This window comes from Strix aluco, chromosome 20, assembly GCF_031877795.1.
Source record: "Strix aluco isolate bStrAlu1 chromosome 20, bStrAlu1.hap1, whole genome shotgun sequence".
NCBI lineage: Eukaryota > Metazoa > Chordata > Aves > Strigiformes > Strigidae > Strix > Strix aluco.
Window position 1 is genome coordinate 12,588,432 of NC_133950.1, and position 16,453 is coordinate 12,604,884.

The 16,453-nt window shown below is 45.9% G+C and overlaps 1 protein-coding gene across 2 annotated transcripts in view; it reads left to right on the forward strand.

Moving 5' to 3' along the window:
* COL5A1 (collagen type V alpha 1 chain) overlaps nucleotides 1–16,453 on the forward strand; it is a 160,499-nt gene that overhangs the window by 25,149 nt on the left and 118,897 nt on the right. For both annotated transcript variants that reach the window (XM_074846323.1, XM_074846324.1), the window contains exon 2: nucleotides 12,400–12,567. In XM_074846323.1, coding sequence (XP_074702424.1) covers nucleotides 12,400–12,567 — 168 coding nt within the window. The remainder of the gene's footprint in view (nucleotides 1–12,399; nucleotides 12,568–16,453) is intronic.

Genomic DNA, 16,453 nt, shown 5'->3' on the forward strand with positions numbered 1-16,453 from the left:
ATTGCTTTTGCAGGAAAACTACAGTTCAGCTGTTTGAATTTTGGTTTTCTTTCTGGAAGGTTTTTGCTTGGGAGGCTTTGAGAGATGTCATGCAGAGGGAGGCCACTGCCTTGATCTGTGTCTCCCTGGTTCCATCAAAGGGTGATGCCCTTCTTGTTCTTGATTCAATGCCAAGTAGCTTTGGGTACCAAAAGGAGGAAGAAAGGTGCCCTCTGATGTGCTGCAGCATGTAGGAGCAGCAGGCTGGAGCAGATGGTGGCCCTGGCAGTGCACTGCAGCTGGCAGTGGCTGAGGGAGGATGCTTACACTTGCTCTGACTAAGAGGTTGTTATGTCGGGTCTTCATGTATTATTTCCCCCTTGTCTGGGAGGTGAGCATGCCAGCTTTTTGCTTCCTTGGAGGAGTAACTGTTCTGCACCCCATTAAAACTGGTTGCAAAACTTCTGTTGACTTCAATGTGCTGCAAGATCAGGCCCTAATTTTTGCAGTGGCTGATTGTTACAAAGTACTTTGAAAATGCAAATGCTGTCCAAGTGCCAGGTCATCTGGAAACACATGGCACTGCTTAGAGCGAAGACAAAAGGTTGAACTTTCCTTTCCTTTTCCATCTTCAAATGCACCTGGTTGAGAGCTGCAGGAGCTGGGTGTTGGCTGCAGCTGGGAATGGCAGTGGATATCCTGTAAGGCCCAGCCAGAAAATGATGATCACTTATAGAAGCAGTAGATAATGCTTTGCTTAAAGCTGTCGCTAACCTGAAGGGAAACCTGTAGTTTAGTTGGGTTGCCTTGACTGTGCAACCTGGTCACAGTGGAGTGTGACTCAGGTCCCCAAGTGATGCTGAGGTGTCTGTGGTCCCTGCAGTGCTTTGCTTTGCACACATGGGCCTGGGCTTGACCTCTGAGCTCTGCCCTGTGTCAGGGTGGCTCAGTGTGAAAGAGATGCTGCTGATGGACATCAAGTCCTCCCTGTCACCAAGCTGGGCCATGTGGTCAGATGTCTGTGGAGATACTAGCTGGTTCCTGCAGAAAAGCATGAGGTACCATAGGCAGAGAGGGGACAGTTCTCCCATCAGAGGGGCTTTTTTTTCCCTACCTCAACTTAGAAAACCTCAGTGCTATACCTGAAGAGCTGTTTTTCAAAAGGTTGTGCCAAGATTTTGCTCGGGAAGGATGACAGACCCCTTGGATGTGATTTCCATCTCTTGCTGGTACAGCTCCATGTGCTTGCTCCCTTGGGGCTGAGGCAATCCGGGGGCCCTGCAAGGATTTTAAAGGAGGGGTTTTGAGTAAAGGAATCAGTCTTGGAGTGGGAGGGAAGGAGAGTGCCTGTTCGCTTGCACAGAATTTGCATCCTTTATGACTCGCCTTCAGAAACTGCTCCTAAAACTGCGCTCTCTTTAAGACCTCCCAGTTAATCATTCAGAAGATGGAGTCATGCTCCGTCACTGTTTCCTTTCACAGATCTGCTGAGTGTGTGAGTTTGTAGTTTTAATAACTCTGAAAGTTTTAGACTCCATTCACCCTTAGTTTTTCTTTAAAGGGCAAGACTCCTGCCAGTAATCAAACTTCTGCGGGAAAGCTTCCCCAAAAAGTCACAGTGACCCAGAAATACTCAATCCAACTGGTGGGGGATTGGAAAACTCCCCCTGGGTCCTGGCTAGCCGGGTAGCAGGGCTGGCTGGGATCGGAGCCGTGGGCAGGGAGGTATGCGAGGCATCTCCGCTGTAGCCCGGGTGTGTGAGCAGAGGCAAGGATGGCGACTGGGAAGCTGGTGATTCACCTAAGTCTTCTGACCCTGCTGTCAGAACGGGCCCATAAAATCTCCTCCGACACTGACCAGTGTCTCTGAGCGCTGGCGTGAGCTGGGGGTTTGGCAGGGCTTGACTTGGGCTTTGCCTTAAAAGGTTTTGTGCTTTTTCTCTGGAGTGGATGGGATGGTTTGCTTCAGCGGGGAGGGGGGTGGAAGGAAGGAGTCATGCTGTGGCCCACTTCTTGGGGACAACTGGTAAAATCTCGTGCAAATCCCAGTGATCCTGGCAGGGATGGGGGAGGCTGCCCATGAGCAGGGAAAGGGATGCTCTGCGTTGGCTTGGCACCCTCAGACCCGCCCTTCTGGGGACCCCACCACTGCCCTTTCCCTGTGCTCTGGATTTTGTTCATCACTTTTTCCCAGGATTTGTGGAAATGGGGGTCAGCAGCAGCTTGAAAGGGGCAGAAGCCCCTCCTTTGGGGCCTCTTCCCCATATGCTCTTGGCACGCAGCGGGGGCTGTCCCTAACGTCCCGGTGACGGATGTGTCACTTGGCCGCTCTCTTGGCCCACGGAAAGAGATGCCCTGGCTCCCACGCCAGCGCAGGGTGGGAATCGCCCTGTCCAGATCTGCTCTGATGCCAGAAGAAAGCCCGTCCTCCTCCCTGACCCTTCAGCACCCTCTTTCCTCCACCGAGCAATCCTTGTGCTCGTGGGGCCAGCCCTCTACTGCTGTTACTTTCTTTCTCCTACCAGGGGAGAATCTGAAATCCTTGGTTTTTAAAAGGAATGGGATAGCTGCTGCTCTTGAACAGGGCTGGGATTTCCCCCAAAATCTCAAACTTGCCTGTCTTCTGTGCATTGTGTCTAAGTTTTGCATGGCATTTGCAGCAGAGATTTTTTTTGCGTGGTTTAATTATATTCTGTGGAGGAAAGGCCAGCTCTTTGCTTGCTGTTAGCTGCTAACACCACTGCTTTGTTAGAAACCCAAATGATTGATTATTTTTTAAAAAAAGATTTATGCTCAAAGGAACAAAGATTATTTGATTCCTTGAATTTAATGTAGTCTTGCAGAGCTGCTCCAGTATCAGTTCTGGGCTTCTTTCTTTCCCTTTTGGGATTATGCATACGATCTTTCGAATCTGACTGTGCATAATGGTTTCCTTTGTTCACAGTTGGGACTATTTGGGCCTTTAAAAAAAAAAAACCCCATAAGGGGATGACATGAGTCATTGGTGAAATATTCGGCTATCTAGAGCAATGTGAATTGACACAGCTCTGTTGCAGCTATTGGAAGGAGCTGATGTGCACCAGATGAGTATCTGACCCCTTTTGTGGCTGGCCACTTTTTTCTGTATTATGCCCCTTCCTAGGGAACAAACTTTTATACCTTCAATCCTGCAGTCCAGATTCCTCGATTCTTCTCCTTAAAATGCCTTTCTTTGCCCAATAATATCATTTTGTTTTATTGGGCTGCTGGGATGCTGAAGAATTTAAGGGACTGTATTAAATCCATCCAAAGGATGCTTGAGAAATGGCAGCTGGAGCTTTATATTCTTATTTTTATCTATTTTTTCTTGGCCTCTGCCATCTTGTCTAAGTCAGTTATCCAAGGGCTGCAGCGCAGAGGTCAGCAGTGGTGAAAAGTGTTTAGATAAGGAGTAGGAATTATTGAAATCCCACAGGCATGACCTGGAGACTCCATAAAAATATATTGTTAAGTGAAGCAGCTTCCAGATCTCATCTGCGTTTGGCTGTCTCTTATGGATCTCAGCACAGGAGTGTTTACCCCTTGCTATTTAATTCCTAGAATAAACCAAGACATCCATTTCAACCTCTGGGCAGCTGGCTGGGGAGTGAGAAACCCCAAACGCAACAAAAGGGGCATCCTTCTTCCTGCACACTCTGCTCTGCCTTGCTGGTCGGAGTTTGGACCTCCAAAGGAAATAGCTTATTCTTAGTGCTAAATAAACACTCGGTTATCTTGGAAAAGTATTTAAAGAATCAAAAGTTGGTAAAGATGGAAGGGAAAGGGTCTGTGTTTGGCCTGTTTTCACGCAGGGCAGTGAAGCAGCCAGCATGGTGCCCTGCCAGTAGCTCTGTCAGTGCAGAGGCTCAGCTCCCTCCTGGAGGGACCCCGACCTTGGCTGGGGTTCCCGGGTTGGGATTAAAGCACAGGGCTGCTGCTGGGTCACAGCTGGGTCTTCCTGTCCCCAGTCTCCGTGGTGCCACTGTGCAAGTGCACCCTGGGCTGACCTCTCGCAGCTCAGGGGCTTTTTGGTCTTCTGCTAGAAATCACCTTTTGCCTTAAAAATATGCAATAGTCTCTCCTCTGTCTCCTCCTGGGAATGGGTTTTGCTGTGCATTCAGGCAGCCCTGCAGAATCTCCTGTTTGAGAAGGTAATGCAGTGAGACATTAGGTGCTCTGCCTAATATTTGGTCAGGATATATTGATATTAATTAGGGGAAATACGATAATAACTTCATACATGTCATCTGAGTAACTGAAAGTGCCTTACAAAATGATCTCTTATATCTTGCAACACAGATGCTGGTGACTTTTCTGGCTTAAGAGATGGGGATGTTAACGAGTAGGTGTTCTGGTGGCATAAGTGGACCTTCAGAGTCGACATAGCGCTGAGAGATATGGTGTAGATGGGAACTGGCAGTGTTAGGTTAATGGTTGGACTAGATGATCTTCAAGGTCCTTTCCAACCTATTTGATTCTGTGATTCTTTCATTAAAGCTGGGAGTTTTAGATCCACCCTGTCTACTGAGTCACCTGGCACTAACTGGCTTGGCCAAGGCTGTGTGGGTGAGACAGCAGCCCAGCTGGGTGCAGGAGCTGGATCTGCCCAAGCTTGGGTTGCATTCTCCTCTTGAAGATGGTGATGGAAACCTGGGGCAATTCTTAGATCACTGGGTTTAACTTGGTGTAGTTGAGCCCAAGATCCAACTCTTTTATTAATTTTATTTAATCTCTCATTTTATCTACTGCCTTTACATCAGAAAGAAAAAATCCCTGTTCTTCAACTACTGAACATGACTCAAGTTATTGTTTTACATCAGTTCACAGTGATCCCCTTTGGCTTTGAAATGTATGAAACTATCCTGGTGAAGGTCTTAAGTGAGATGGGTAGCTAAGGAGGGAGGGAGATCCAGGAAAGCTCTTGCAGGTGTCTGAGCACAGAGCTTCCATGCACAGCTGTGGGGCTGGGACACTCGGGTCCAGTCACCCACTTTGAGGAGCCAGGACAGCAGGGTGGGCATGGCAGAGCCACTCCAGCCAGCCTGGATAGCCCATTAGAGATCTGCATGCAGGAGAAGCAAGGCAATTTAAGCCAGTTGGTTAATTGTGGGCAGGTTAACTGCAGTGTATTGCTTTGCTTTTTCTGTGAAAATGATTCTTTCCACCTTTCTGTGGGACTTGAGACACTTTTCAAGGAGGTGCTACTCTTGAAGTAATCCTTATTCACTTTACTCTCACTACTTGCTGTGTGACAAGATGGCAAGTTTGGTTTATATTGTTCATCTAGGAAGTCTTTGCTTCCCAGTAAACCTGCTTAACTGGTGATGTGACGCTGGGATACAAATATCCAGGCTGGTGGGTTACATATTAAATGATGAGAGAGTTGCAGAGGGCACCTGGAACGCACTGGGAACATAAATGCTTATTCATTCTTCACCTTATGACCTCAAATCTTTGGCAATAATTGCACATAAACTGTAGTATGACTAAGTGCTGTGTCATTAAGTCCTGAAGGTCTTTGGATGCCCTTTAGATGTTATGAAACCAAATATAGAAGAATGGTTCTCCACTGTTACAGGATGGTGACCCCTTCTCCAGACACCCAAATGTCTTGGTTATTGCGTTAATACAACTGTGCACAATAAATGTGTGTTTCAGGATGCTGATGAGGAATTTTTTCCCCTTTGAAGGGTATTGTAAGGCAAAAAGTGGAAGAAAGGGGATTTTCTTGCCTCTAAGTTCTAGGAATGTGTTCGGTGAAGATGCTGAAGGCATTCTTGATCTTGTCAGGTAAGACTGAATAAGCTACAGATGTACCTTAAGATGGCAGTGGTAGATAGTGAAAGGGGAAGGCTTTGACCTCTTAAGCCCAGTTTTGGACACAGCTGTAATGCAGCTGCTTTCTTGTCTCGTGGACAGCACGTTGCACTGGGCAGTGCCAGTGCTGTGAGTGCAACTTTGAAACTGCTCTGCTAAAACCTTTTCAACTTCTGGTCCACTGAGATCTTCAGGGGCCTCCTGACCCATTTCAGTGAGATGAGCCAGAAGGTAGTTAGAAAAGCAAATCTGTTTTCAGCAATACGCCAATTTTTGCTACAGCATCCTCTGTGGCTCCACTGGAAAATGTGTAGAGGTCTGAAGAGGAAGAGGTGGATCTAGGTGCTTAACTCATTTGGAGTATGCAAAGGGCTGCAGGTACAGCTCCCATCGCAGTCAGGACACTGGCCTGACTGGGGAAGTAGTTTTCATGTTGAGTGGTGGATACGTGGTCTTCCCAGGCCCTCAGAGGAAGGAACAGGCTGGGCATGGTGTGGGAACTCATCTGCTGCTCTCATTACTGCAAATGGTCTCAAAGGGTTGGCTTTGATCTCTGGGGATGTCAAGCCAGAGCCTTTCACTAGCAGTCAAATGAGTGCAGCAGAACCGTTAAGAATTGGGGTGGATTTTCCAGATGTGCTCTCCCTTTGCTACAGAAACAGCACTTCTGCTCCTTCCAGCCCCATGCTGTGGACCCAGCTCTGCTTGGGCACTGGCACCGGGGGCTGGCGGGTGGCTTGGGGCGTCTGGATTGCCTTTGAGTCCTTGTTATCACTGTGCTACCTATGCCCTGGTAAGCTTGCAGTTGAGCTGTAGTGTCATGGCATTGCCAGCTGGGATATGTAAGAGGAGCCTTGTGATATCTAGTGGGGTTTCCTCTCTTTTTCTGAAAGCTTTTGCTCCTGGAGCCATGTGATTTCTTCACTTAAAAAAAAAAAACAACAAACCCACCCAAATGGCAGATGGAAAAGCTTGAAGATCACACTGAAAAACCAGGAGGCAACTTTCAGAACAGGTTTATAAAACTTCTCATGCATAACTGGACTTTAATAACAGATTTATTAAACTGTATATAGTTGGGAAAATAAATATATTTAAACTTTATAATTCATGGGAATTCAGACCATGCTCTTTTTGAGTGCCTAGTTTTGCCTTTTGACCAGTGCGTGTTGGTGCTGCTCAGTTCACCCTGATGGGCTGTGCAGGGTGACCCGGGAGAGCCGCTGCCTCCGAGTGCCGCGGTGTAAATCAGGGCGGCCCCGGAGACCATCTGTCACCAGCACTGCAGGGCTACGATAGCTGCAGCCTTCGACTCGGTGGCAAGTTTAAGTATTGTGGATTTCCTTGGGGATAAAGATTTAATTAAAGACCTTGAAAAATGACGGGAGAGAGAATTGTTTTGAGGTTTGTTATTTGTAATTCGGTAATTTTTCAGACACTGGAAATGCAGATACCCACAAGTAACATATAAGCGACTTACATATCCTGACGCTCGATAAAGTGCTTTGGGGCCCATTCAGGGGCTTTGCTTCAGGTGTTAAAGATGATTATTACAGGCAGAAATATGGCTTAGATTAATGACTTCTGGCTAATGCTGCATATGGGGGGATTTTCAATGTGGTCTACAGAAGCTGCAGGTCCATCTTACACTGAATTTCAGTAGCACCATTTCCATTAGGTTCCTGGTTTGGTTTTTTTTTTTTGGAGGGGGGAATAATGTCTTATTTTCCTACTGATCTATCCTGCTTCTAAGAACATCAAGCTGGGGAACAGCCAAGGGGTGATGAAATGAGAGGAGCGGGGAACTGGTGGCATGTTCCCTCTCTGGGCTGACACCCGTGTGCCCTCCCAGGAGTGAAATGAGAACAGAAATATCGAGGATAGCATAGCTTTCACTGGCTGAAAGCAAAGCAAAATGCCTGGGCCAGGGAAGATAAAACTAGAAGGGTCTGGGCTTGATATCAAGCTTTGTGGAGAAACCAAACTGTTTAACCTTTGCATAATGGTTGTGTGGTAGATGGTGCATGGAAAAAGTCTTTATCTGACCTTCACTGCCGTTGCTAAGCAAGGGCTGGTTGTCCCCTTTTCTGCTCTGACTAGTGAGTGTAATGGCATTTTAAAAAAATCCTTGTTTATTATTGCACATGTCCTGAAGGATCAGCAGGGCTTAAGACCTCTTTCCCTCTTAAAATGTAATTTAAACAACAGTCAGGGAAAGGAGAGGTGAGGATGAACAGCCCAGTCATGTTGGAAATGGGGCTTGCCCACAGGCAAGGGTGTTCAGTGTGCTCTAATACTCAGATGTTAACGATGTTCTGGCTTCCTTTTGAGTTCCTTGGGGATATTTCTGCTCCTGCATCCCACAGCTGAGTCCGAGCAGGTGGTGTGGCTGTGGTGGAGGGTGGCAGGGCATGGCCACACTGACCCTCTTTTGATTGGAGCCTGTGCCCAGCCCAAAGCCAGAGAGCTTATTTCAATGAATGCTCCTGATTTGCCTTAATATTGATGTGTAAGAAAGAAAAAGTAGCTATTGGCCACTGCAGACAGAGGAGTAGCTATAAACTTTGTACTATCTGCCTCTGTTCCAGATTTTAATAGGTAATTAAATAATTAGGAATCAGATTAGCACAGAAAGATTGGTCTTGTGGTTAAAGCCTTGATCAGACAGGGAGGAATTAGGGATTTAATTCCTCCTTTTGCCACTATTGGTTCATCAGCAAGTCATTCATCTCCACTCTGTTAGAATAGGAAGTAATGCTCCTTTTCTGTCTTGTTCAAGGGCTTTACATGCTGCTGGGTGCAGGCTTTTGGGGCAGCCTCTGTTCTGATTTTGGTCTAATTTTGGCTATTTGGGGTTTGCCTCTCTGTGTACTGGGTATATTGCCACTCTGGCACAGCAGGGACTGAGCTGCCAGTCTCTTTGGGGAGCCCTGGGCATCTTGAGTGAAAGAATGATCCTGTGTGTAACGCTGCATAGTAATGTTATTCATAAAATAGCAAGTGGAAAAAAAAAGCTTTCATAAAGCAACAGCTAATTCAGTTTTTGGATGAAGGCCAAGCCCAGTGCAAGCTTGTAAGGAATACCCTGTAGGGCCTGATTTTGGTCAGTCTGGTCTCTGTCCTCCTGTGTACAATGCCGTCATAGCTCCTAACAGGAGATTGAGTTTAGATTTGGCTGAAAAATCAAGGGGAAATAAACAAACTGATTAGCTGGGCAGGAATAAGAGCTGCTCCTGTGTGAAGTTCATCTTTCTGGAAAAAGCTGGAGACTTTCATGCTGCTTAAATTATACTCAAACGAACGCTGTTAGTGGTGAAGTGCAACATGAGTGGTCTGTAGGGCTTCAGCTGGCTCCTCACCTCCTCTTTGATTTCCAGGAGCAAGCAGAGGTGAGACACTTGTGCACATACATAGACAGAGGTTATTTCCTCTCCTGTTGGTTACCTGCATAGCTTGCAGTTTGTGCAATACCCAGACTGTTATTCTACTTTAATATCTCACTTTGACCTAATCCATCGTAGCTGCGGAGGTAGAGAGGATCTTCTTTCCAAATGAAGATGAATTGCATATTGTGTTTGGAGGCTCGCAGCAGCCCAGGGAGGCAGGCAGATGCTTGAATCATCCTTTACAAACGAGAAGTGCTGCACCAGGGCACTGGTGATGGGTGGGGGTTGCTCAGAGGGCTCTGAGCAGGGGCTGGAGTGCTGAGCCTGCTCCCTGCTTGTGGCCGGTCCCTTCTGGAGGAGGTCCAGCTCCCTCAAATGCCCATAACTACTGCAGGAGCTTTTGGCAAGCACTTGCCGTATGGCTTACAACTGGTATCATTCTATTAATGTATAGAGCTGGTGAAACCTTCTGTTTTCATGTCACCCTTCCTTCCTGTCAATACACTGCCCAATTTTTAGCTATAAGATCGTGACCATGAGCACCATTGAACTCATCCAGCACTACACTTTCCTACGAGATGACCATGACTGGCTCTGGTGTCAGCCAGGGCTCCCTTGCCAAAGGAGATGATGTTCACACAGTTTTTGTTATAACAGCAGCTGAGTTTTCAGACAATGGGTTCTTCTGCAGACGTTTCTGTTCCTGCAAACACCTCAGCCCCACCGTGGCCGCTCTCTGAGGGATGGTTTATATGCAGTGCTGTGAGCGAGGCTCAAATCCCTCTGCACCCGGCATGGGGACCAGGCTGATGTCAGGAGTCTGGAATTCACATCCCCTCCCCCTTGCCTTTGCCTTTTTTCCCCTCTCCTCCCTAAATAAATGTTGGAGGCAGCTTAGGAGCTGGCTGATTTGAATCTCTTGGAGCACAGGGAGGTAACTGGAAGGAGAGCTGGAGTTTTATTGTAATTTTAGTTGCTTAAACACAGCTTGGACTATATGTATGCAGATATATTTCTGCAAGAAATAGAACACGGTTAAAGGCAGTGGGAAGATCCAAGTGGCAAGGACAGTTTAGACAAATGTGTCATCCATATACTGTTTAACAAGAATGAGAGATGAGGAAACATTACAGCTGTGTGCTGCTCAGGCCAGACTTTCTCAGCTGGTTTATTATCTGCAGTGTAGACTTGGATTTGCTGTGTGTTTGTAATCTCTCATTGTGAGGGCCCAACTTCTCAGGATTGTGGAAATTTTTAAAAACTGCCTAATAACGTACATGAATTTTCCACGCAAATATTAGGCTGATCTTGGTAACTAAAACTTTTCCTATTGTAAAAGATCTGTTCATGCTGTTTCTTTCCATTGCTGGGGTGTTTGTGTTCAGTGCTGGTGTGCATGCTGTAGCCCTTCCCCATAGATGCAACCACTTGCGTGTGGCACATCCCTTGCAAATCCTCTCCCTCTTTCCTCTCCGGTCTTTCTAGCAATATACTTGATTCCAATACGAGGCCAATTTTTTTTCCCTTGCAAGATTGTTTTTCCTATATTTTGGTGCCCTTTGGGGACATGTGTCCTTTTTTTCAGTAGCTGTGATGCCATGCACCTTCCTGAATGCAGTTGGGCTATTTGTGATCATCCTGGGAGCTGGTAATAAGCTTTGCACCCTTGGCCGCACAGCGTGGCAAGATGCCCTGAGATCCTGATGGAAGCTGGAGCAGCCAGCCCAGGGGCTTAGTCTTGAGTATCATTGCAAACATCAGACTATCTAATGTGTGGCTGTTCTTGAGGATCTGAATAAAATCCCTCTTCAGGGAAAATAATGGATCAAGTGGCAAAAGAATACAGCTGTGATACATTGTCTGGGCAAGGCTAAATGCTGTCAGGCAGACATTTGCTTTGAGCACTGGTAGAGATTTGAGTTGGGTGGTTCATATTTCTGACAGCACATTGCTCCGAGTATCAAGTCAAAATTCAAAATAATTTCTTTTAGGCGTTTAAAGTCAGATCTGGTTATTCCACTTCTGGAGACACCATCTCTCCTGATGTGAGCAAGACCAGATTAGGAAGTTAATGAGATATATCACTTGCATTACTTAATCGGTGTTCTAGAGACCTGAACATCTGGAGGTGAACCAGCCCCAACTTTGCTGGCGTGGGGAGTGCTGGGTGTCAGACAAGCTCTCTTCATTAACTAGCTTAATGTCTGCAGCAGCAGGAGCCTCAGGATATGAGCCTAATGGGATGTGGTTGAGGAGGGCTGTTGAGGAAAGGAGCCTTTTGCTTCCTGTCATTAGTCAAAATGCCCATGCAGATTCTTTCTCTGAAGCATATGTGTTTTGTTGGCTGTCCAGCTGCATGCTTATATGCGCTGGTGGTTGTGCAGAAATCCCAGTGTCACAAGGGGGAAAACCTGGCAGAGAGGGGGAATTATTTGATGGGTCTTGCTTGGGCTGAGTTAGAGGGTGCACTTGGCTGCCTGTGGTGGAGTTGTGCTGGATCCCTGCCCCGTGTTGCCTTGCTTCACCCTGGGCAGGGTTAGACGCTGGGCACAAACCCTGCCAGGGTCTGGGTGACCTGCTGGCAGCACCAGAGCACCTTCCTGGGATGCTGTGCTGCCATAAAATTGCCCCATGGTTGTGGGGTTTACCTGTTATTCCAGCGAGTGTGGATTTACATGCAGTTGTCTTGCATCAGGAGTGGGGTGAGGGGGTGGGTGTAATCCCTCCGGGAAGCTTGCTCAGGTATTTGCTTCCAAATAACTTTTTGAATCAACGAACTTGAAAAAGAATGGAAACGTTTGCATCAGTGTGATGGCAACTTCTTGATTTAAAGCCTTTCTCTTGGATCATGAATTTCCTGTCTAATGCTTAATCTTCAGGATGTACTTGAATGATGGAGATTGGGTGAAGACATCCAGAAAATAAAACTACTGTAGCTAATAAGATAGTATATTTTCTTTTCTGCCCTAGTGCAGACAGCTGATGAACTATTCCTCTCTGTATTGAATTAGTGTCTCTGACCAGCATCCTAGCTTTGAAGCTGGTATTAACATTGTATTTGCAGATGTATTGAAAACATATTTCATCTGTTTTTAAAATTGTGATGATTGATTTGTGTGATACAGGCTAATACTGATTTGGATCTAAGCAAGTGCCAGTCCTGTTGCCTGCTAATTCTTTTATCCTTTTCTCTTTACAGCTGAACCTGCAGACCTCTTGAAGGTATTAGATTTTCATAATTTACCTGATGGTATAACAAAAACAACAGGGTTTTGCACAAGCAGAAGATCTTCAAAAGAAGCAGATGTTGCTTATAGAGTAACAAAAGATGCTCAGCTTAGTGCACCGACAAAGCAGCTGTATCCTGGTGAGTCCACAGCTTTTTTATTTGTCGTATAGAAATACCTGATCCGGCTCTCAAATTCTGCAGGCACACATAGGGCACTGCAGAAGTCCTTCATTTTCCAAGTGTGCTTGCATGCTCCCCTGGCAGGGACTGATTCTGCTGTTTCAGGGGGCTGCAAACTTTCAACCATCAAATAATGTTGCAGTAATTGTTCTTTTATCACTGCATTTGCACGTGGTGGTGGGTTTCACTGCAGAAGATGTGGCCAATGCATACATCTGTTCCCTCCTGTTAGAAAGTTTCTACTGTCTCATTATCACACAGTGACATCCAGCTGGGGAGAGAGACTTGGAAGATGCAAAGGAATGCAGACTGTTTTGTTCTGTGTTTGTGGAGTGCCAAGCACAGTAGGGTCTTATTCTGTGGCTGCGGTGTCTCTCATAACACAAATAATCACCATATAAAAATAATACTGCCCCACAAGAACAGATGTCCCAAGAAAAGTTGTTTGAAGAAATTGGAGGTTCATTGGAGAAAGCCACTAAGATGCAGGAGTTCACAAAGCCCTTGAAGAGCATGTGGGCTACTGACTGTTTTATTTGACACTGAGGATGTACTGGAGTTTAATCCTTCAGGCCAAGGGACAGTCACTACTGTAGAGTAAAATGTGCTTGTAAAAAGACTGGACACATTACGGACCCGAACTACTCACTGCCTGAGAGCTTCAGTCTTGAACACATAGTCACCATCAGAAGTCTTCCTTCCAAAGCTGTACAAGAATGCTGCTGTATCCTGGGGGAGTGCAGGGATGCTGGGACTAGGCATGGTAGGACTTTCTAGGTTTGGTGAGAAAAGTGCTTTTGCCAAGGAAGGTCTAGCAATGAGGCAGAAAGACGCTGCATGTAACTCACCTGTGAAGCAGTAGATGACTTAAGCAAAACAGACAGACACACACATTCTCCTTTGGTGTCTGTCAGAGAATACAAAATGCATTAGCTAAATCGGAGGTAATGTGGCATGCCACTACCAATGCTTTCTAATTAACATGCTGTATCTGTCAGACCCAGCCTGTCAGTGGCCTAAATGAGGACTCCAAGGCTGGACTGCTGATATGTGCTTGCATCTCCAGTCTTGTATTTCCTTCATTACATGTGTTATCACTAAGGTTATTTTCAGACTTCCTTGTTATCCTGCTGTGAATTATATTTAATCTGTGGTGAGCAGGAGCATACCCTGTGTCTTGCATATGAGCAGAGAGCCTGACGTGAGGATGAGAGCAGCTGTGCCTGGGCTGTGGGCTGGTAGCTCTCCATCGCATGGTCGACCCTTAGTGAAGGAGCTGCTCAGTCTTGCCTAAAGCCCTGTTTCAATGTCTGCAGAAGTGCAGAACAGCCCCAATACTTGTCTTTATTGCTGCCCAGGGCAGGACAGTCCTCTCTGACTACGCAATCACGTGCCCAACTGCACCCCTCTGCCAGGTTGTGCCTTCACGTCACGGAGGATTGTGCCTGTGAATATGGGGAATATTCATCCCAGGGACAGTCTGCAAGGGCCCTGCAGTGGCCCTTGAGTCCGTCCACCTGTCCCAAGGCAAGATCAGCTCAACCTAACCAGTGTGTGTTTAAAAGCTTTCACATACTCTTTCCATGGATCTCAAATGACTTGAAATTTTGGCCCGACTGATATCTTCAAACTCAGAAGTATGTGAAGGAAATGGCTCCAGATTGGAATACACAACTGTAGTGGATGGATTTGAGAGCTTTCCTAGTAGTTGCTGTAGCCACTGTGAAATCTTGCCTGACCACCTTTGTGTTACGAAAGCCAGCAAACAGTGGTGACCCCAAGATGTAAAAACAAGGATGAAGTATTCTGGCTAATTAATGTAGTAAGGAGACTGGATGGACACCACTTATGACAAAGGTTAATCCAGCAAGACAGCATGCAGAGCTGAATCATGGTCATAGGAGAGAACTTGGCATTGTAGGAGATTTTCTTGCTTTTGTCCTGCCTTGTATCTTGTATGGCCTCATTGAGTTCTTGGTTTGCATCTACTGACTGCTTTGGGTGAAAAGACCTGAGTGGTGTTTCCTTGGTGTCATCAAACAACTCTTCAATCACTTCATCATCTGGACAACCATGGGGTGTTTGAAGCAACTTTGTCCCTCTCTGGAGACTTCTGAAGTTATTGAGTCTTCTCTGCTGCTTGCTAAGGAAATACGAAGGGCAGAGCAAAGAGAAGAACTCCCAGTGTTTTCCATCGGATCAACAGATGTTTTCTCAGTACATCTCCATAACTAGATGTGACTTCAGCTCACACCACCAAATGAATGAGAGAGGAGATAAAGTAATTGCAGTGTGATGTACCAGGGGAAATGTGGTTTTAGTGATTTCACGTTAACAGGCGGGTGGGTTGTAGTAGAACTTTCCCTCTCTGCTATAGAGCACCCTAGGCAAATGCACACTACACATAATATTTTGTGCTAATTAGAAGTCGGTGCTTTTCGAAGATGGTAATTTTATGGGCTTTGCATTCTGCTGCCACAGCCAGTAAAGCAAGATATATATATATATATATAAAAATATATAAGCTTGTCTGTTTTTTCAAGCCCACAAGAGTGAGAAAATCTGAGATGCTCTTTGTCCCTGCTCCCTAAATAAGTTCTGCTTCCCAGCAAAAACCGTGCTCTTCCAGCAGAGGCAAGAAAGGCAAAGTTTTTCAGTGGCAGCTAGCAAAATGTCATTTGCATTCTTCTAGCAAACTCTGTATTCTCCACACTGCTTGTGGGTGTCTGCATATATATATTTAAGAGCTCAAAAATCTCTATTCTAGTTTGAACAGTCATCTCTGAGGAAAACAAGCTATTCCAAAATTCGGTCTTCTCAGATGAAGAAAAAGGCCAGAAGTTGGTGACACTGTTGAAGAGCTGTTTTGCTTTGAAAAGTGGCTCTGGAAATGACACCATCTCACACAACAGATCTGCTTTGTGCTTGTGTTGGGAACTGGCTCAGCTCATTGTTTTTGCTGACTTTTTTTTTGTGCTATTAAGCAGCTAAAGCTTTCCTGTTCTTCCCAGATCAGCAGCAGGGCTCTTTATTTTAGGCTGTGTTTGGATCTGGGTTAGGAAGAAGGTCCTAGCTGTCCCAATTTTGAAGACCATGAGATTGTACAAAAGCCTTTAATTCATGGTTGTGGTGCTCAGGAAAGACGAAACTCAGCCTGACTCTACTGGTTTGCATATTGGGCCATACCGCAGATGCAATCTGCTCAAGTGAAGCTAATGGTATCAGCGTGGGGTGGAGGGACCCTGGACCCTCCTCAGCTCTTTCCATGGCTCCATCTGCAGAATTGGGGTCTTAACCCTTTGCTGCTTTGCAGGAGGTTGCATGTAGTGAATATGAAAGGATTTGGCCGTGGAGTAAAAGAGCGATGCTGATCCAAATTCAGCATTGGTGCAGTGCCCTTAAGTGAAGAGATGGATGTGCAACATCGCTCAGCATGAGCTCATTTGACAAAGGGAATCGAATATAAGGCCTTAATTCCAAACGTGTTGTTGGGGGGATGTCTCCATTGTCTTTAAGGGGATTTGGGTCAGTTTCTGTGTGCTTCATATATTTATGATGATGTATTTATTAGTATTGCTGTGTGTGTGGATGCGTTTTCATACATCATTCAATAGCCTGGGTCACTTCTAGCTATGACAGTGAAGGCATTGTTATTTTGCCAGGACAGCAGAGCAGTAACAGAGTAATGTCAGCTATAATTCATCCATTATGGTTATTTGGGTTGAGAAACTCACATCACCATGGAGACATTTTAATAATAATGAAAAAAAAAATTAAAAGCAGCTTTTTAATGAGTTGGCAGCTTGTCCAAGTTGAAAGGTACTGTATTGTGGATTCATAATGA